The sequence below is a fragment of the Tenrec ecaudatus genome, chromosome 1 (assembly GCF_050624435.1).
Source record: "Tenrec ecaudatus isolate mTenEca1 chromosome 1, mTenEca1.hap1, whole genome shotgun sequence".
Classification (NCBI taxonomy): Eukaryota; Metazoa; Chordata; class Mammalia; order Afrosoricida; family Tenrecidae; genus Tenrec; species Tenrec ecaudatus.
In genome coordinates, this window is record NC_134530.1 from 221734112 (window position 1) to 221755259 (window position 21148).

Consider the following 21148-nt stretch of genomic DNA (forward strand, 5'->3'; position numbering starts at 1 on the left):
CTGTATTTAGACCTCTATAAATGCCCTTTGCCTCCTAATTCTTTCCTCTATTTCCTTTGACTCTCCTCTTGTCTTACTATCATGGTCAGCCTTCATTTGAGTTCCAGTAGTTCCTCTTGGGTTACATTGCCCTTGATCAAGCCCTATCCAGGCCTCCATCCTCCTTGCCATCAATTTTGGATCACTTGTTGTTCCCTTGTCCATGGGTTTGTTAACACCCACTTCCTTTCCTCTGCCTCCCCCTCTCCTATGTCTCTGGAACCTTCAGTTTGCCTCCAGCTTGTTTATCCTGCCTGTCTTATCTAGGGAGACCTGCAGAGATAATATGCACAAAAAAAAACAAGACAGAACAAAACTAAGAAACAAAACAAACAAACTGGGGCCCCAAAAAAACCTGTAAATTATTCAAGGTCTGTTTGTTGACCTTTAGGAGTGTTTTCCAGTTGAGTCTGATGGAGTCCCATGCCCTGGCCTCAAAGTCTATTTTTTTTTCACTCCCTGGGGACTTCGTTGTTCTGTTCCCCTTGCTGTGCTGTTGCACACCCTTAGTGCTTCACCTCAGTGTGGTGGGGTCACATCAGGCACAATTTCCACACTGTTTCCATTGTGGTCCCCCGTAGCGCTGTGGGTCAGCGAGGGACATTGTGTCTTGTTGTGGGGCTGACCCGATGGTCCTCTTATGTACTTTGGCTGCTCTGAGCGGGAATATTGTCCTCAGGGCTCGGTGGGCCAGGAATGATTGCCCATTTTGAGTGTGCTTATGTTCAGTAAAGAGCTATTATTAACTAAGAGCTTACTTTCCACTATTTAATTTGGTTAAAGGACATGAATGGTAGTAAGGAAGATAAAACCAGCTTGTGATATCTAGGTAGGGGCTTTTAATACATCAGCATTGTATCTTCTATTTTTGATTGACTGCTGATTTGATGTGTTTAGCTGTGTTACCCACTGTGCCTGAGTCAACAGAAGAGGAAGTGAAGGCTAGCCAGCTCACAGTTCAACAGAACAAACTGTCTGTCCAGTCGAACCCTTCCCCTCAGCTGCGGAGTGTTATGAAAGTAGAAAGTTCAGAAAATGTTCCTAGCCCCACACATCCACCGGTTGTGATCAATGCTGCAGATGACGATGAGGATGATGATGGTGAGTTTGCACTCCTACCTTTAAAGCAAATAAATAGCCAGGGCCACTTAGTGAACTGGGAGGAATTTGGATGAAAACTCCAGGCTGTTTTTTAATTCTAAATGTACCTTAAATGTTGATGCTTAGATCAGTTTTCTGAGGAAGGTGAAGAAACCAAAACGCCTACCCTGCAAGCAACTCCTGAAGTTCATAATGGATTGCGAGGGGCTCCTTCTGGCCGGAAGCCCGGAGTCAGTTTAAAGCAAGGTAAGAAGAGGCTGTTGGTGCTTGGCCCTCGTAAATCGCACCACATTCTGGATTATCTTTGTGTAAACTATTTGCATTCATTTGATCTTAGTTTGTGATCACCACTACCTCCATCTTCCCTTCCCTGTGCCCTCCTCACCTACGTACTTGATCTTAATAAACATTCATTTAGGAAATATGTCAAAGGCTGCTGTGCTGTGTATAGAAAAAACACATAGGTAAAAGGGTGCTAGTTCCTCTTGTGATTCATCTTTTGGTTTCTCAGGTGAATGTTTGGATTTTGGAATAAAAACTCTTGAGGAAATCAAATCAAAAAAAATGAAGGAAAAATCCAAGAAGCAGGGTGGTAAGTCGTGGGTTTTGACACAAATTATTGCATGTTGCTAGAGAAGAGTCAGAACACTTCTGAAAGCAATAATCAGAGTGAACAAATACAATTTTACTTCCGTACCTTATTTAAAGTAAAACACAAGAGTCTTTCGAATCAGATTTTTGGTCTTGAGAAATACCCCTGTAAAGCATAGCATTTTTTTGTTTGTTTGTTGTTGACTCATAGGGAGCCCGTGTGATGGAGTAGAACTGTACCTATAGGGTTTTCGTGGATGTCAACTTTACAAGAGCAGAATTCCAGGTCTTTCTTCTACAAAGCCATCGGATGGATTTGAACCGCCAATCTTTTGGTTAGCAGCCTAACTGCTGAACCTAAGAGCTCGACTGTTGTACTACCAGAGACTTTTAAAGAATAGCCAATTAGAACTACTGGGGGGCTTGAAAAGTTTATGGAAAGTAGAATATTAAAGGATAATAGAATTTTTACACAAATGTTGAAGTTTCCTTGTATAATCATATTGAGACGGAAGAGTTTATTTTGTCGTAGGTGAGTTCTTCCTTAAGAGTTGTTAGAATTTCCTTCCAAAGTGTTACTCGGCTTGATTGATGTGCATTTTCAACATTAAAAATTACAATCACTGTGAAATGTATTCGGAGGGAAGCAAATAATGGGTCTTAAGGCCCCCTCTTTCTCAAAGCTTATTCTTGGAAACGTGAAGTTGTGTCCCACAAGTGATTAAATTTACAAGGAAAAGGTTCCATCAACACATTTGATGGCTAGTGTACTTTTGAGCAAGGAGCCCTGGTGGCCCTGTGAGTTGGGCTCCTAACCACAAGGTCAGCAGTTGCCCCTCACCAGCCTCTAGGAGAACAACGAGGCTGTCTGCTCCTGTACAAATCGATAGTCTCAGAATAGGGCGGCTATGAGATGGAACCGACTCGGTGGCAGGGAGTTTGGTGTGGTTTTACAGTGTTCTAATGATCATTTTAATTATAAAAAAGGATAGCCCAAAGATAGGTAGTTTATTATTTTATAGTTAATACATAGGACTAATAAAAGAGGTAAACAAAACTAGATTGTTTTGAGAGCTTTTAAGTATTAATGAAAAATAAATATTACCTGACTTAAAAACAATAAAACTATTATTTTTAACATTTCCATATTGCTTCTTAATTGACATGCTCACTTCAAATATTCTTCACTTTTATCTGAGCATCATCAGCTGTGTGATTTATCCTAAACCATCTTTTCACTCTAGGAGTAGAATCCCATTCCTTTAGAAGTAGGCCAATTAGACTAACAGTCATTGTGTTTAATATATTGGAAATAGTTAGACAACTTTTCTGAACATACTATATGTGTTAGCGTTCTCTAGAGAAAACCAAAACAACTAGATATATATATATAGAGAGAGAGAGATAGAGATAGATATATGCAGCACAAAGGAATGTAATGGCTAATTAGCCCACACAGCAGTACAGTAGGACTCATTTCAACTCACTTCTGTGAAACAGTTAATATACTAGAAGTTCTTCAACTCAAGAGGGCTGCTGGGTCCAAGGTCAAGGAGGCAGACAGCTGAGTCTCTGTAGAGCCGTGCAGGCAGTCTGGCTATAGGCAGCAAACAGCAGGGTGGGTCACCAACAGTCACCAGCAGTGTGGTGAAGCGGGTGTTGAAGGAACCTCAAGCTGTAGCGACACCATCCACAGGTTGGCAGTCCCATAGGTAGTGTAGCTCACAAGTTGAAGGCAGAGAACTAGCAGCGCACACTGGTCCAATCAGAAAGCAAGAGAAAGAGGCGGGGTTCATTGAGCCATTTATCTCTTTGCAGGTATGTTCTAAACCCATCTAAAGATCAAATTAATGGCTCCAGGCACAAACTGTATTTTCATACTTTCCCAAATCATTTCCATACATCCTTATATCCACAGTAATAAGCAGAAGAAAACAGTATAAACCAAGTGGAATCATATACTAAATTCTTAAAACAGTCAAGTTCATTCCTTATTTAACTTACCAAAATCTTTATGTCAACTATTCTGTTGATAAAAAATCTGAGATTAGGTCTCTGGGAGCATCCAAACACCCATGCTTTTTGTCAGCCGTTTTCTCTAAACAGCATGGTTTCTGAGAAATTAAAATGATGATTTCTACCCCTGAGCTCAAAGTATATATTAACAACATTTTCATCACCTTAAACAGGAATAACCAAAGACTACAACAAAACAAAATAATCTATACTGTAACTTCCCATATTCTTGCCAGGAAACAACCCAGTAAAGTGCAAAGACATATCTGACTTCTGGCTAGCCAAAGAAGAAACACTACCATGTGGCCGAAGTCAAGCAAACATCCACTCTCCATCTTTATGATTTGTTTATCTAGTACCCCATACTTGGTACCATAATGTGTTAGTCTGGGTGGACTAGAGAAACAAATTCCTAAGCAGGCATATATGTGTAAGAAAGAGGTTTATATGCAAGAACAGTTGAATATTGAGAAAACATCCCAACCCAGTCCAGTCCAAGCCCATAAGTCCGATATTAGCCCATATGTTCGATACCAATCTATAAAGTCATTTTCAAACTCATGAAACACATTCAGTAACACCAAATGCAGGATGATAACAGGCCAGTGGGTGCCAAGTCAGTGAGTGGCGGGAGAAGCATTGCTTTGCTGGCAGGAGTCTCCATGTGGCTCTCCAGTTTCCAGGGCTGCATCAGGGTAGGTCCATATGGCTTCTCAAGGATGTCTCGCAGAAAGTGAGCTGAGAGAATTCTCAGGAGAAGACCATGCCTACAAAGAGGCTTCATTGGCTATGATCCAGTTGACAGAGTATACTGCACCCCTTTCACTCTTAAGCCTCTCAAGTTCCAAATTGACACCACATTATGTAACTACCACACTATGTTCATCTTTGAAAAACCCTTTTCATCTTTTGTTGAGCCTTAGCAGAGGTTATTCTGACAATATTTTTAGCTTTTTTCTGTTTAATTCTGGAAATTTTGCAAACTGTTTTCTGTAATCATTAATATCAATATGGTAATTTAAACTGTCATTAAGTATCAGCAATTATTAGCTGCTCTCCATGGAACTAGTATATCTTAAATATTCCAGTTGCCTGACTCCAAAAATTTGAGAAATTATAATTAATTCCCATGTTGAAACTGGCTACAACTTTTAAATGTTCACAATCCATTAGTCTCATTTTCAAACTTTTTACAGTTTTTTCTAAAAGTTTTCCTCAAGAAAGCCCAACAAATTGCTGATTTTTTTTTACAAATTTAATTTTTTTTTTTTCTGTATGGACCCTTTTATTTCTGTTGCTTCATTGTGTCCAAGCTTTTCCTGATTGGAGAACCCATAATATCTCATGGAAATTTGGGGTGTAGCACAAAACAAATGAATGACAGCGTGTCACCCTCTGGTTGGTTGACACTTTTTCTGTGGTGTTATATGCTTGTTTACTGAAGTAACCAATGCAAGGGTATAAAAAAAGGATGCTTTCATCGGAAGTACAATGAGTTTTTATGAAGTGAATAAATCAGATTCCTATGGATGCTTAGAATATGCTGTGGCACAGGTGACAGAAAAGAGTCATGAATGTCAAAATGGTGTGATTTCCACCCTGGCAGCTGCCTGGCCACCCCCTTTAGAGAGCACCCTGATTATACGTGCTGCTTTATCCGGTTCACCGAACTCGGCAAAAAATTAGGTATCGGTTCTACCAAACCAGTGTCAGCCAGCTGAATTCCTCCACTGTTTATTGCCTAGGTCACTCAGAAACAGCTTGTGTATTTCATTTGAAAATCATGCTCCAGGTAAATGAGAACTGTGAGTGATCTGTCTCCCTTCCCATCACTACCCTGTTTCCTTAATAGACAAGCAGGCTTGTAAATTGGCTTGTAATCATCTTATGTGTGGATTTGACCTTCCTGGTCGCAGAATAGAATTTCTTGTGCTTGCATTATTTCCCATAAACCGTTGCTGTCTTTGGCTTCCCTTTATTCAGAAGGGACTTCGGGAGTGGCCAGCCTTGTGCTCCAACCCCAGCCTGTTCCAGGTCCTGAAAAGGAGAATGTCCGCACTGTGGTGAGGACAGTCACTCTGTCCAGCAAACAAGGTGGGTTAGGGTTGGTTTGAGAGTGGTCACACATTTATGCTTTTGGAGAAGAAACAACAGATTTGATTCTTATTATTAAAAGATTGAACTTCTCATTCAGGCAGCCCCTGCATTGATGCATATTTAATTTTCACATACACTTTTCTATCCAGTCACCAAATCTATGACCTGTTCATTAGAAGTAACGAACGGTAATAAATCTTTGAAGTAGGAAAATATTAAAATCTTCCATAATTTGAAACCGAGTAATGGATAGGAACATGTACCTGTAGCGTATGGATGCATTTAAAACTTTGTGCCATTTGTACAATAAATCTGCGTAGAGTGCTTGCTGGGTGATCGAGGAAATCTTTGAGGTAGTGTTGGAGTAAGAGGGCGTGTCTTTTGACATCATCAATGCCACCAGCCAAGGGGGTCTTGGGTTTTATAACTGATTGGCAGGAACGCAAACTGCCATCATATGCCAGGCCGCAGTGACTCAGAAGGACTGCAGTGCTGTGTCCCTCTAAGGATGGGCACCTGTCTGTTTACAGAAGTGTTTGTTAGGTTAGGTTTGTATTTTTTCTTTTCTTTTATAATAAGATAGTGTTTGTTTCTAAAGACCCAAGATAAAATTTCCAAGAAACTTTGTGGACAGGCTCATTAATAACAGGTCATGCTTTGCACCCATTAGTAGTTACTGATAGAAAAAAAGTCGGCTACGGTAGAGACTCTCTTATTTTTGCCATTTCAGGAGAAGAACCTCTGGTTAGATTGAGTCTCACCGAGAGGCTGGGGAAGCGAAAATTACCCATAGGTGAGATAAACGTTTGTTTTCTGCCTGTTGATGCCTGAGCCTCCATAAATGCTTTCCACAAATCCACAGTCATGGCTAGTTTGCCAGGTGTCGCACTCCCCTCTCTCAGGGACTGCATTACATTTCCTCACCCTTTCATGTGCACATTACTCCCTTTGTTGACGTTCTAGACATTTAAGTTAGAGTCTAATTCTGGTATGTCAGCCCTTAAGAAGGCATTAGGTCTTAAAAACAGTAAAGATTAGCTCTGGATTGGGGGTGGGGACTGGATGACAAATTGAAATTTGTACAACTTGATATTAACAGTTTGCATTGTTGAATTCACCAGGACTGTTTTCTAGTTGGGAAGCACTTTACCATATTACTGCAAATTTTTCATATACCTATCCAAGTGTTTCTGTCTCCACAGAGTACTCATGAAAAGCTGGCTATGGGAGATTCCTTCATACTCTTATTTATTTATTTACTTAAATATTTAATCATTTTAGTGGGAGCTTATAGATATCAAAACATTCCACAGTTCAAAACGTGCTTGCAAATATGAAACCTCATCACCATTCTGTATTGCCTTTGGTGCCATTCTCACTACCTGATCTTTTCGAAACTGTTTGATTTCAAATGGCCAGAAAAATGTGTTGATCAATTATGTGGTTATGAAATTATTCCCTTTGGGTAGTAAAAGGTACTTGTAAAAAAAAAGTTTTTGTAATTAAACAGTGTGCCTATAAATGAAATAAGGTCCTTGAGTATCAAAAACCGTTTGCACTCCAAATTGAGCCTAAAGAGTGGCAGTTGGAACATGCTCAAGGGAAGACCACAGAAGGAAGACGGGAGTGGGGTTGGGGTGGGCCTGGCCTGTACAGATGACAGCATAGGGATCCTGTGCAGCATTTCTGCTTTGTAATGAGCACATTGAATCAACCGGATGGATAACAATGGATTTGAGATCTTTGTCTTGAGGCTACTGTTTGTCGGAGTGCTTTTCCTCGAATCCTTTACTTTGAGAAAACCCCAGGCTCAGTGGTTACATTTAATACAGTTAAGTGAGACTATTTCCTGCGCTGAACCTCAGATTCAAGAAGGGGGTAAGTAATGGGTGCCTTCATTAGCGTCCCATGAATGTACTCCAGATGAAATAGTCAGTGTTCAGAAAGCCCCTCTATCTTTTAAGAACTAGCCTTACTTCATCTTTTGCTAGTGTTCGATTGCAAGAGCCGTGTTTGATCAGCTGTGCTGCTTTGCTCTGGCCCAGCAAACAACGTACATCTTCAGAAGTAATCAAAGTCTTCTTTGTACTTTTTCACCCGTAAACAGCTTGACTAGTGTAAGGCCATAAACCAGGAGACAGGAAATTTGGATTTGTGTATAAGCCTTTGTTATTTGGGGTAAGATACAGGCTCTTAATACTTTAGAACCCTTTCTCGAAATTGAAGAGGGTCTATTTGGCCTCCATAGTATCTCTGTAGGGGAAGAAAAAACAAGTTGATTCATTTGCTAATTTTCTAATCATTCAAGATGTATTTGACATGGATTTTCTTGCAGGTTAGCACTCCACCGGTTATTTTTGTGAATGAAAGTTTTCCACGTTTTCCTAATTCTGAACTTCAGCTTTATAAACAGGGCTTAAGACCCTAGGTCCCTGGTGTGAGTCAGTCACTTGGTAAATGGTGGTTTGCTTCTCCTGGTCCCTTGTGTCCCTTTCACTCTTTCTTGAAATGTTCTTACTCCTTCCTTGACCCTGAGTCTAAGGAAGCTGGTTAACCAACACACAGATAAGCGCAGAACACTTGTACACATGATGCTGTGTGCTTTTGCGTGCATGTCATTGCCTGGCTGAAGACTCGTTTGGATTCTTAGAATTGCCTCCTTGTGTTATAGGTGGTAATGGTGACCCTCCGTTAAAGCGTAGCCTTGCCCAGAGGCTGGGAAAGAAGGTTGAAGCTGCAGAAACCAACACTGACAAAGCCTCAAAGAAAGGTGTGCCTTTGCTCTAGTATATTTGTGTGTGTGTACACATGGTGACACTTGTTTTCTTAATGCTCGCAGACAGGGTTGCCTTTTTTTTTTTTTGCTCAAGTAAATTGATTATCTTCTAATAGCTCCTTTATTTGTTCAACAGACATTGGTGCAAGCATTTACTCTGCTAGAGTCTAAGTAGAAACCATTGAGCACAGTAAATACTGTCAAACCCCTGTGGAGTTTATGATGTAATGGGAGATAGAAATAACTTGAAAGGAATGCCATAAATTCTGTGATGTAAGAAGCATTTGGTGCTGTGGGAGCACAGAAGAAAGGTCCTGAGTCTTGCTGTCTCTCAGGGTTAGGAATTAGGTGCAGTTGAAGAGGGCTGGAGTTGTGTCAAAATCCAGGCCTAAGAAAGTGCATTGTGCTCAAGGATGTGGGGCACGGCTGACACAGAGCCAAGGGTCTAAACATGGTGGCTGGAGAAGGGAGGTGAGACTGGATCACGCAGAGCCTTGGGAGCCATGTTACAGAGTTAGGGCCTGCCTCACCTGGCAGCACATCAAGGAAAGGTGATACACAGGAACCAAAGGCTCGGACTCACATTGTGGGACCAGCACCCTCTTCTCGCAATAGTGAGAAAGACCAGCTGGTGACCGGGATATGAGTTCACAAGCTGTTAAAGTAGTCCAGACAGGAGGAGTTCGCGTACCAGAAGGAGGTATGGCGCGACGTGGACTTAAATCAAGAAGTGTTTGGGAGGTAGAGTGATTTGTAGTTGAAGGATGTGGTTGGCTTGGATATTTTCTCCTTGTATGTATCTCCTTGTAGTTCAGCATTAGAGGTCATTCCTTTGAAAAGAATCTCTCTCTCAAATACACACACTCACAGTGCTGCTTAATTTTAATTGGATAAGAGCTTCCCATTTTTTTTACAAGCCCAAGATGATGCTCTTGTTTGGGGACTTTTGGGTGTTAATGTTGTCTTTGAAACCAAAGCCCCCCCCCCAAAAAAAAGAAACCAAAGCCCCTTCCTGCCTTCTCTTCTCGTCTCTCAAGCAAATCATCACGAATGAGCACACTTCACATAGATTTATCTACAAGAAGCTTTTGAAGTCACCACGATTTTAGAAACAAAATTTTCTAGTAACAAATGTACTTCGCTGAATCTCAAGCTGCTGCTGTGAGGAAAGGTAACTTCTTTGTGAGCTTCCCAAGGTGCTGCAGGGGACCCGTGATGCTCTGTGGAGAAGAAGAGGCTGTGACTTGGGAGAAATGTGTAGCCTGATTTGTGAACTTTGAAAAATCTACTTGATTTATAGAAAGTCTCTGTTCAACTTTGTTTTCTGTTTGTTTGTTTGTTTGTTTAAGTAGGTTTTTTGTGTGCTTGTTTTTAACAGTTCAAGTTTCCAAGTCTCTCAAGGAGCGGTTAGGCATATGCGCTGATCCAAACAGTGAGGAAGCTACAGGTGAGTCAATTGTAAGCCAGCTCCTGAGACTTTTCTTGTTATGCGGATCTTTGCTTTCCCCTCAGCTCACCTGTTGTACTTAGATTAGGACTTGTGCTTTGCTTTTTTCCTCCATGTGTATATGTGTGGTTTGTCCACTTGTAATTTATTCACTGTTGGGAGTTTTGTATTTAGAGATTGTGAGCTGGTTGCGTGTTGCAGAATTCATAGTGAGAAATTAGAAACCTAACTGTCCAACCAGAGTGGCTCCACAGGAGAAAGATGAGTCTGTCTGCTTACCCGTTAGTAGCAGAGACCCCGGGAGCAGGTCTAGCCTGTCCTGTGAGGTTACTGGGTTAGAAATGACCCGTTGACATAGCATTTGATTTGAGGGTTTGGGAGACCTCTTTATGTTTTAGTCCTTCCGTTGGGCTTTTATTTTGGCATCTTTGTTTTTATTTTCCAAAACTTTACTGATTTTGCCTTTCTTTCTTTTTTTTTATTTTAACAATTTATTGGGGCTGATACAATTCTTTTCACAGTTCATACATATACATACATCAATTGTATAAAGCACATCTGTACAGTCTTTGCCCTAATCATTTTTTTTCTCTTCTTTTACATTTTATTAGGGACTCATACAACTCTTACCACAATCCATACATATACATACATCAATTGTATAAAGCACATCCATACATTCCCTGCCCGATTTTGCCTTTCTTATAATGTGTTTTCGCTGTTCTAGGGTTTGTAATTTGAATCTTCAGGGGGAAAATTATTGTTGGAGGGTATGATTATAACTTCTTAATCATGTCGCTTGGAGGTTTTGGGGGCTCATTCTTAATTTTGTGGTTTTCAGTAGTTGTAAGTCCCTGGCTCAGGTTTCCTCCATGGTTGTAAAAGGCTTTTTCCCAAGAAGTTTTCTTGGCTGACTGATAGCTGCCAAAGTGAAGAGGGTGTATTAAAGGCAGCTAGTGGCACTTAGCACAGTCAGAAAGGCTTCTTATGTACAGAGGAGAGCTGACTTTGCCCTTTTCTGCCTTGGTCTGCCCTCTCGCCCTTTTCCCGCATGCCAGTTTTGAAAGCCTGGGCTTGCATGCTCTGCCTCAGCGTCTTTAAGTGGTGTGGCGCTCCTTTTCTGCACCAGCCTGGTTCTCGGGGAAGGGGTCACGGCCAGCCCAACTGCCGTCGAGACGGTCTGTGAAGTTTCTGCCCGGTGCTTAGCCCAGAGCCCATTGTTGCTTTTCATGCCACGTGGCTCAGATGTGGCAGTTTTCTTTGGTGCTATTGAAAAAAATAGCTCTCTCATCCTTACAATGAAGAAATCTCAAGATGGATGCTCTTCCTTACACCCTTGTTTCCAATGCTCTTGTGCCTTTTTTTTTGTTTTAGTTTTAATGGATCCACAAGTATTTCGATGAAATTTTGGTAGGAAACCATTCTTACCGACTTTTCCTAAGATGGTAAATTTCAGATCAGTCTTAGCATCTTGAAATGGAAGAGTATATCATTTTCACTTACAGAGTTCACTGTTTGTGTTCTTAATGTGATAGGTATTGTGCTGAAATATTTAGGGTAATAAACTAGTCGCTGTTGTCATGCTGTGTGTCGTATGGTGAGGATAATCCATTACGGTGCTGTGACCCGAGAGACCAGCAAGGTGTAAGGATGTGAGGTTCCACCGTGAGTCCTGAGTTCCGTTCCTCTGAGCAGGCGGCGAGGGACGTGAGACTGGTAGGAAGTGTGCTTGTAGCAGGGACAGCACATCTCCAAAGGCTCAGAAGACAGCAGAAGGGATTTAAGGTGGAGAAAGGGTACTTTTTGTTTTTGTTGAATCACTTCTAAGAATGCTGGGGATTTAATTAACAATGTGTTATATACCATTTGGACTAATTGGACACCACATAGTATGAGAGCGGGCCTTGCACCTGCGATGCAGTCTAGGGGGGTTTATAGTCCAAGGGACAAAGCAAGTCCCAGTGGTTTTTATTAGTCTTTCAGAGATGTGTCAAAATGTCTCTTGAAATCTTTTCTTCCTCAGAATCGCATGGCTAAAAAGACAAGTCACACAGGTCGGAGGGGTCAGTGCCTGCCCATTCCAGCTTGTCTGGACTGTAGCGCTATTCGGAAATTAGTTAGTTACTATCTCTAAAATTAGGTTACTTAATATCTTAAATGTTTGCCTTGTGCAACTAGGTGGCAACCAGGTTCTTCTGGGCTTGGCATAAGTAACTATCTTATTTAGGCGTCCACAGCCACAGCTTGGTGTTCCTTTTTCTGGAAAAGTTCAGTGATTACATATGTGTATGTGTTTATCATTTTGAAATTATTCTGCTTATACCACACTACCTCATTAGTTCTTGTTCCTTTTTGTGTATATTTCATTTATCTTGCTTTGGCACAGCCACACACCACAGAATTGTTTCCTTTGCATAAATAGACCCGGAGGATAGGTTACAATAATAAGTGTCTCAGTTGGCATTGTACTTGCTACCAGATCTTGAAGGAGACAACATGCAGTGAGCGCTTCATTGGCCCTCGCAGCTGCTGTAAGCCGCTCATTGGTTCTTTTCCTGCCCCTAGTCATATGCCAACAGTGAAATTTGCTTTTTCATCTAAGCAGATGTAAAATGATTAAGGTTTTATTAAAAATAGCTGTTCGGTAGGTTTCAGAGAACGTCAATTTCAGGTCTTCTGTTTTCTCCTTTGCGTTATTTAGATCTCCTCTACCGATCACTTCCTTTGAAAAACTTATTTAGAGCTAAGCATTAGTCTTTCTGCTCTCTGCCTCTGGGGCAGTTATTACCACACGCTCACTGCTACGTCGGTGTTGTTTATCTTTCTGTTAGAAGTTGTTTTTCACTTACCACTGTTGTAGCATCATGCTCAGCGCATGCCTGTATGTACACATGAATGGAAGAATGAATTTATTGCTACTTTTAATGGCGTTTAGTACTCCTAGTAGAGCTGAAGTCTGGGTATTGCCTACGAATGCTGCTCCACTGGAGAACAACGAGGGTATCTGCTTCTGTAAAGGTTTACAGCTACATAAGGCAGTTGTGAGTCAGAATGGACTCGATGGCATTGGGTTTGGTTATGGGGTTAATGAATGGTAATAAATGGTGCATACCACTCAAACTACATGACTTTTAGGTGCCTTACAAATAAAACCATATTGTTGAGAATGAAGGAGGGGTCAGAGCAGAGACCCCAATCCCATCTGTAGACAGTGGGACAGCTGCTCACATATGGATCACAAGGAAGGGGTGAGTGAGTCAGCCAGGCCGCAGTATAGCACCAATGAAACACACAATATTCCTGTGGTTCTTGGAGGCTTCCTCATCCGCCACTGTCATGACCCCAGTAGTGCCTTTCACTGCGGGTAGACTGGAGCATGCGCACAGGTACAGTTAAGAGATAAGAGCTCACTACACAGGGAATCCAGGAACAGGAATAAGCAATACCAGGAGACTAGAGGGAAGGTAGAGAGAGGAGGGGAAGAAGGGGGAACCAATCGCAATAATCAACACTAATCACCCCACACACCCCTCAGGGGGACAAAAAACAAAACAAAAACACTGTGGGGGAAGGGAGACAGTGGCCAGTTTAAGATATGAAAATAAAAATTTATAATGTGTGAAGGGGTCGGGAAGGAGGAGGGAAGGAAAAAAGAGGGAGCTGATACCAAGGGCTCAAATAGAAAGTAAATGTTTAGAAAAGAATGACGGCAACATAAGTACAAAGATGCCTGATACAGTGGATGTATGGGTTGTTGAAAGAGCTGTAAGAGCCCCAATACAAGGATCTTTTAATTTAAAAATAAAAAGAATAGCTTCTGAATAAAGATACAAACAAGTTTATGTCTTCAAATGGAATGTACCAAATCCAAACTCACTGCCAACAAGTCAGTTCTTGACTCATAGACCCTAGGGGACAAGGTGGGACTTAACTCCCTGTGAGCTGGGGAGTAGAATGCCCGTCTTCCTCCCGAGGGAGGGGCTGGCTAGTGCTGTGAGAGTGCAGCCACGGCGTCCTCGTGAGCTAAACGAGAGGCTGAACCCAGTATGATCATTTGTGTGGCCTGCTTAAGTGATACTTCTCAGCCAGGCATCCAGTGACATATTCTTTCCCCTGTGAAAACAGAGAAAGTTATGAAAGTCGGTGAGATCCGCGTGAAGACATTAGAAGAAATTCTTCTTGAAAGAGCCTGTCAGAAACGTGGAGAATTGCAAACAAAAGTCAAGGCAGAAGGACCTTCAAAGGCTGCTGATTCCACTTCCGGAATTAAAAGCTCTTCCAATGTCCGAATCAAAACCTTCTCTGAGGTCCTGGCTGAAAAGAAACATCGGCAACAGGAAGCAGAGAGACAAAAAAGCAAAAAGGATGTAACTTGTATCAAGTTAAAGACTGAGAGTGAAATGAAAAAACCAGTGGTTTTGCCACCTACGGGTGCCAGCAAAGCACTGTCTGAGGAGCCTGCCGGGAAAACAAAGTCAATGCAGGAGGTGCACATCAAAACGCTGGAGGAAATTAAACTGGAGAAGGCCCTGCGGGTGCAGCACTGCTCCCCGGAGAGCAACTCCAGTGCTCAGCCCCAGCCCCAGCTTGAGGAAATGCCAGGGGCCCGGCGGCTGCTGCGCATCACCAAGAGAACAGGTAACAAAAGCTGATCTGCTGTTCCACCTCCCCAAATGTTACTCCCTGGGTCAGGATTCACAAGGTGCCCAAGAGATTGTGAAAACTTGTTTTTGCTTTCAAATACTTTGAAAAGTAGCATAATGGCCTAGCGTATTAATGCATTGAACTGTTCAACCACAGGGTCTGCAGTTTGAACCCACTAATTGCCCTACAGGAGAAAGATAGAGCTGTCCACCCAAGTGAAGATTTAAGCCCGTAGGGGAAGTTCTGCTCAGCCCTCAAAACCAAACCAAACTCATTGCCATCTACTCGATTCCAACTAATCGTGACCCTCTAGAGCAGAGTAAGACTGCCCCTGTTGCTGCCCCTAACCCTGTGGGTTCCCAAGACTTCCCAACTCTACAAGAATGGAGCCTGGCCGTCAGCAGCCCAACAAGGAACCCACTGTACCAGCAGGGCTCCTCAACACTGTCACACAGGGTTACCATGAGTCATAATCGACTCGGTGGCAATGGGACATTAGTTTCCATTAAAGTTGAGCTGGTTTGGCTTAGCAGCACCATTTACACCTTTGATATCCTAATAAACCTTTTGAGACTTCATAAGAGGGTTAATTGGCTTTATCTAAGATTTTCCCTTATTATTTGCTTAACTTACCATTTTGTTTAACTGTAGCTACCATAAAGTTGCATCTGTGACATGATGACGTGTTTAATATGAATATAGGTATAAAAGAAGAGAAAAAGCTTCAGGAGGGAAGTGAAGATACGCCTCAGAGCAGTGTTCCCAGAGCAGAGGATAGAGAGGTAAGGGCTAGATTAACGGTGAAGCTTGCTCTTTCAGTTTTAGCTTACAATCAAGTCTTTATACACTTCGCTGATTATATATTTTACTGTGTTTATAGTTTTCTAGAAGGAGTCCTGGTGGTTTAGTTGGCTAGGCTTAGGACTGCTAACACCAGCAGTTGAAGCCCACTAGCCACTCCTTTGGGGATAGATAGACGGTGAGGCCCTCAGCACCTGTACAGGTGGACAGCCCCAGACACCCGGGAAGCCCGCTGTTGTACACTGCCGGAGAGAGCCGCTGTGAGCCGGGCTTGGTTTTCTGTGATTGTTTTCCCCACTTAGAGGTCTATCAGTGTCTTCTGCCTTTCGAAGGTGGTTTTTAATTGGCTGTCGATGTTTTTAAATTTTTATTTCTTGCTTTTGAGAGTTATGGGGCTATCAAATGGGAACTTTCATAACTCCACAAACCAGATGTCATCAGCTCCCCTACCCCTAATGAATTTCCTTTCAGCTTTTTGTTTGTGTAATGAAGGGACTTCAAAGAGGTGTGGAAAATTTGTGCTTTTTGTTCTGTTTTCCCTGAACTTTTTGAAGCTCTCAGGTTATGTATGTATGTGACCTTGTTTAATATTGAGTTCCTGTTTATAACATGATTGAGAGAGAACTCTACAATGTGTCTTGTAGCTTGCTCTTTTTCTTTTTAAGCAACTTTACCAGATTGAAAATTCTTCAAAATGCTTTTATAGTTGCTTGAACATATTTCTGAGAATTTAGATTTTGTTTTATAAGATTGTAAATAATAACAATGAATATCTTTGTACATACTTCTTAGTGCAGGCGTTTGGCTATTGAGATGTATTCATATTTGACTTAAGGTGGTTAGCACGAAATAACTGAGTCCTGATTGGGCCATGCTTTGATTCTGGTCTTACATTTCAGCTGGTCATTGTCTGTCTGTCTTTCTTTTTAGCACTTTATTAGGGGCTCGTACAACTCTTACCACAGTCCATACTCGCCATTGTCTTTCACAGAAGCTTTTTCTCTCGGATTCTGGGTGTGTCAACCTGTACTTGACTTAGATGGTACAGGTGTTTATTCAGTCATGTTTATCGTGTAGACAACTTTAATGGTGTCACGGACACTTGCCCGCAGGTTCCCGATGAGTCCGCAGGAGTTAGCACCCCAAAAATTCAGGTCAGGAGATGTGAGACCCTGAGAGAGAAGCACACGCTGAAACAGCAGGACCAGGGAGCGCCTGCGAAGGAGTCCGTCTTGACACCCCTTCAGAGAGACGCCACTACTTTAAATGCCCAAGTGCTGGAGAAAGCAGTGCTTAGCACTGCCCCTAGCACCTCTCGGCACCCAGCAAAGCGACCACCCCCAAAGTTACCCCAGAAGCTGGAGCTGGAAACCTTAGGGATTGGGGATTCAATATTGAATGTGAAATATGCGACACCGCCTTTAGAAAAAAGGGCGAAAGGTGAGTTTTCTTACGGTGCGTTCTGCTTGTGGGTTTCAGCATTACCAAGGTTCAAAACCCCAGCAAACAATTGGGTTGAATTAAATTTGCGTATCGCCCAAGACTCCTGGTGGCATAAATGGTGAAGCCCTTGGTTGTTAGTCAGAAGGTTGGTGGTTCAGGTCCACGCAGCAGCTCCATGGGGAAGGAAGCAGACTTTCCTGATGGGAAAGTAATACCGGGCCTCTGGGGCAACAGCTTGATTGGACCGCTTGGGGTCCTGCATCACAATGAGCCGCACCGGCAGCACCTACACACAGCGTGTGCACGGGGAGTCTTGTGCTTTTTGTTTTTAAGACAAAACTAGATGAATTCTTTTCTCAGAACTTAACATTGCCTTTTTAAAAAGCTCTGTCTAAAAATGTCTGGTACATTTTCCCTCTGTTTCTGGAGAAGAACCTCCCCCCACCCTCCCGACAGTGGAAGAGCTTTTGAGAAAGAGGATTATCTGACTCTGGATCTCTGTTTTGGCCAAGTGGGGAGGTTTGGCTGCGGGTCATCTTGAGATGTAGCATGTGTTACGTCTCTGCCATCCCTCTTCTTTGGAGGACTGGGAGCACTTTATTCTGAATAAATGTAGAAGAGAAATTATCCTAGCCAGTAAGCAAATACTTTCTGTCCTTTGTAGCTAAACCCAAAGTGAACGTGAAACCATCTGTGGTCAAAGTCGTCTCGCCCCCCAAATTGGCCACCAAACGCAAGGCTGTGGAGGTCCACCCAGCTGTGGTTGCAGCTGTGCGGCCGCTCAGCGCCAGCAGTACCTTGCTGGGGAGCCCGAGCAAGAGAGCAGCTGCGGTGAGTGCCTGACAACCCCCTGTACTGTGTTCTGTCTGGCAGGAGAGCAGGGCAGCTCCATGCCCCCTCGGAGCTTCATCTCTGCGCACTGGGTTTCATGCCATGCCCTTTGCTCTGCCATCGTTCATGTTGCTACTGCATTTTACATATGCACAGTTTGGGGATAGCAAGGTATTTTGCATATTTGTGCGCTTAACTTTTGGATTATTGATTGTTGAACTCCCAGACGTTAAGAAAGATAACAGAGAGCGGCACGAGAAAATGAGTACTGGGAACAAAGGCCCAGGCTCACCTGCCGCTGTTCCATCTCCTTCTGTAGGCCGTGGTCCCGCTCCTCTCGGAGGAGAAACCTGTCACTGTGCTCGAGACAGAAAAACCTCAGGACAGGTAATGCCTCCCAGTCCTTTGCCTTCGCACTTCTAACACCTCTGTTGTTCATGCTCTCTACAGAATAACTCTGCTAAATATCCATAAACACTCTTAAGTTTGCCACGGCTAAATAAGCTGTATGAACTTCAAGTTAATTGCAAGTAGACATGAGATCCAGTGTTTCAATTCCCTGCTGAGTGCCATTGTTTATATTTTGCCAGTATTGTCTACATGATGTTCTTTAACACCTGGCTGTTTCTGAGAATGCTGCAAAGCATGGTTCCAAATCCGTTTTTGATAAAACAAAAATAAACCCTCTTCTGTGTGTCTTCAGTAACAGCTCCTTGTGAAGTCTTTTGACCCTAAAACTAAGTGGTTCCACCAAAGGGCTGCTTTCAAATCTTTTTTGTCCTCTTCCAGCCCCGTGCTGTCTCCAACTCAGTCCTCTTCTGACCCCTCACCCTCGGAGGCGTCCAGCTCATCCTCATCCCAAGTGGCAGCCAAAGCGCGCCGGCTGAGCTCAGCGTCCACAGGAAAGTCCCTGCTCTCCATGGAAGACGACTTCGAGAAACTGATATGGGAGATTTCTGGAGGCAAACTAGAAGCTGAGATTGACCTGGATCCTGGGAAGGATGAAGATGATCTTCTGCTTGAGCTGTCAGAAATGATTGATAGCTGAAGGTGGTAGTGGGGGAAAAACTTAAAAAAAAAAAAAAAAAAAGCCCTCACCAAAACCCTGGCCTTGGTTTCATCTGTGTTCCCATTTTCCTGAGGAGATCATTTACGAGTCTAGAACTTGCCCCGCATCAGAAGTGGAGCTCGGTGCCAGCTACCTGATGTGCCCCACAGTCTTCGGGGCTGGTTCTTGATGTCACTCACTTCATTTTGTTCATTGGATGCTGTTGTTTAGCATCTGTGAGATAAAGTTCTGATTTACCTTTACCTTCCACCACCCCCAAAAAATGAGAGAGAGGTTGAGAGGAGGATCCAGTCAAAGGGTGAGGGAGAACTAATGACTCCTTGAGGTGTTTGTCAGTTTGAGGTTTTACGTGTTCTTTCTTTCATGTGTTGTCTTAATATGCTTAACATCTGGATTTGAGAAGGATGAAGATAGCTGCTACCATTAAGGACCAAATTTCATGCTACCACTAAACAAAAAAAAAAGTCACTCTGTTAAATTGTCTGTGTCTTTTGTAATGTACTTAGAGATACAACTAAGCTTTAGAGAGGGCTGAGCAGCTCGGCAGCTGGGCAGCTGGACATCCCTTTGGCCCTGATTTTGATGTTCCTGCTGCTCGGTAAGCTCCTGAAGAGCAATAGTTAACGTATTATGTTGTCGTTGTCTTAAGGCTTTAAAGTGCCTCGGGAGCCCCCCACACAAATTTTCTATTTCTGGGATTCCCTGGATTCTCTGTAAGAGATGATGACACCGTTAGAGGAATTCTTTTTCAGTACGAATTCAGTTGTCCCTTCTTAAGACTTGCCTCCTTTCGAATTGAGGTATCTGAGGGACAAAAATTGGTTCATTTTTAAAAAAATTTCTACCTTGCCCAGTATTTATTTGGGCTGTGTAACTAAATGAGGGGGAGTGGACAGTGAACTCGTGCATGTTGCCCATCTTTATCTGTGGTCTGCGGCAGCACACCAACTCTGCTGTCGCAAGGAGACAGAGACACTCTGGGGGTGTATTGCATACCTTCCAGGCCTGCTCTTTATTTCTGAATTGAATTTTACTTTCTTGGTGTTGGTCTCCTTCCTATCACCTCAGAGATTTAGTTAGACTTGCGATATCAGAAGGAACAAGCGTGGTGGGGAGTAACAGTCTTGAAAGGAGACGTCCTGTACGTCATCGGGAGGACAGGGAAAGGACTTGACCGTTGTGGTTTTTCTTTGCTGGAGGTGGCCAGTTTTGTTTCCCACAGGGAAATCTGACCCCCGCCCTGCCCTGCTGGCTCGCTCCTAAGGGACTGCCGTTGTCAGCTGCTCATCAAGAGTCGGACTTCATGGAGTCTTGTTGGGACTGTTGACCAGGAAGAAAGCCACAGGACTGCCGTTCAGGTCTTGGAAAGATCTGGATGATTCTGCACAAGCAAAAATGACTTGAAATGTTTGTCGCCCCCTTTCTGCCAGTCCATGTGAATGCTGTATGATAGCGCTCCGAAGCAGGGCGGGTGATCTGGTTTCACAACAGATTGTCTACTCGGTTCGGTTTTGGAATCCCCTTCCAGATTCCAGGCCCCTTTTGTATATAACCTTTGTTCTTTTGTTATTTTTAAAAATAACTTTGTTTTATATTTAAATGCCTTGTATTAGTGATTCATGTTCATTATTTCAGCCATTTGCCATTACAGAAAGAGAAATACTTATTTGTGTTTTAAATAAAACTGGTGTAGGAACGTCTTGGTGTTGTGAGCAAGTAGCCTTACCTTTTGTAAACATAGACTGCCTTTACAGAAGCCCAAATCAAAACTTTGTAGTTTGACCATAGCTAGAAATTGCACATTTTGAACTCAGTTGTCTCAAGATAAATGACCCCCAAAGTTAAGGCCTTATCCCAAAATACAATGGGACCTTTAGGACCAAAACATGAGCTTATTTTCATCTCAGGCAACACTAAACATGTATTGAAGGTACCTGATGACAAAGTTTTTTCCAAGTTTCCATAATCCAGATAGTTTCAAACTGCTTCCATTGATCTTGAATTTATCAACATGATACTAGTTACGGACATGAGCTCAAAGATATTTGGTCATATTCTTCATATGGTACAATGTTCAGAAAATCGTACACTGTACAATAAGATGGGCGTGAGTTAGGCAATGACATGGTAAAAACAGCATTGTAGACATCAGCTATTTTTAATTTTAGGTTCCAGAGGATTTGTTGAGTTTGTCTATCAGTAAGCAATTTACCCTTGGTTGAGTTTGTAACTGTTAGGGTGTGGCAGTCTATGGAAATAAGCCAGAGTCGTTGGCACTGAAGTTTTCCCTAGG

At 42.6% G+C, this 21148-nt stretch overlaps 1 protein-coding gene across 14 annotated transcripts in view; it reads left to right on the forward strand.

Annotated features, from left to right (window-relative positions):
• The window catches only part of ZC3H11A (zinc finger CCCH-type containing 11A), a 46488-nt gene extending 25933 nt beyond the window's left edge, over positions 1 to 20555 (forward strand). For 13 of the 14 annotated variants that reach the window (XM_075529141.1, XM_075529156.1, XM_075529163.1 and 10 more), the window contains 13 exons: positions 937 to 1140; positions 1267 to 1386; positions 1652 to 1732; positions 5731 to 5841; positions 6575 to 6637; positions 8516 to 8614; positions 9999 to 10067; positions 14193 to 14705; positions 15414 to 15493; positions 16625 to 16952; positions 17620 to 17786; positions 18106 to 18173; positions 18576 to 20555. In XM_075529141.1, coding sequence (XP_075385256.1) covers positions 937 to 1140; positions 1267 to 1386; positions 1652 to 1732; positions 5731 to 5841; positions 6575 to 6637; positions 8516 to 8614; positions 9999 to 10067; positions 14193 to 14705; positions 15414 to 15493; positions 16625 to 16952; positions 17620 to 17786; positions 18106 to 18173; positions 18576 to 18834 — 2162 coding nt within the window. In that variant the 3' untranslated portion in view covers positions 18835 to 20555. The remainder of the gene's footprint in view (positions 1 to 936; positions 1141 to 1266; positions 1387 to 1651; positions 1733 to 5730; positions 5842 to 6574; positions 6638 to 8515; positions 8615 to 9998; positions 10068 to 14192; positions 14706 to 15413; positions 15494 to 16624; positions 16953 to 17619; positions 17787 to 18105; positions 18174 to 18575) is intronic. The other variant, XM_075529166.1, reaches the window with a different exon arrangement.
• Positions 20556 to 21148: the final 593 nt, after the last annotated feature.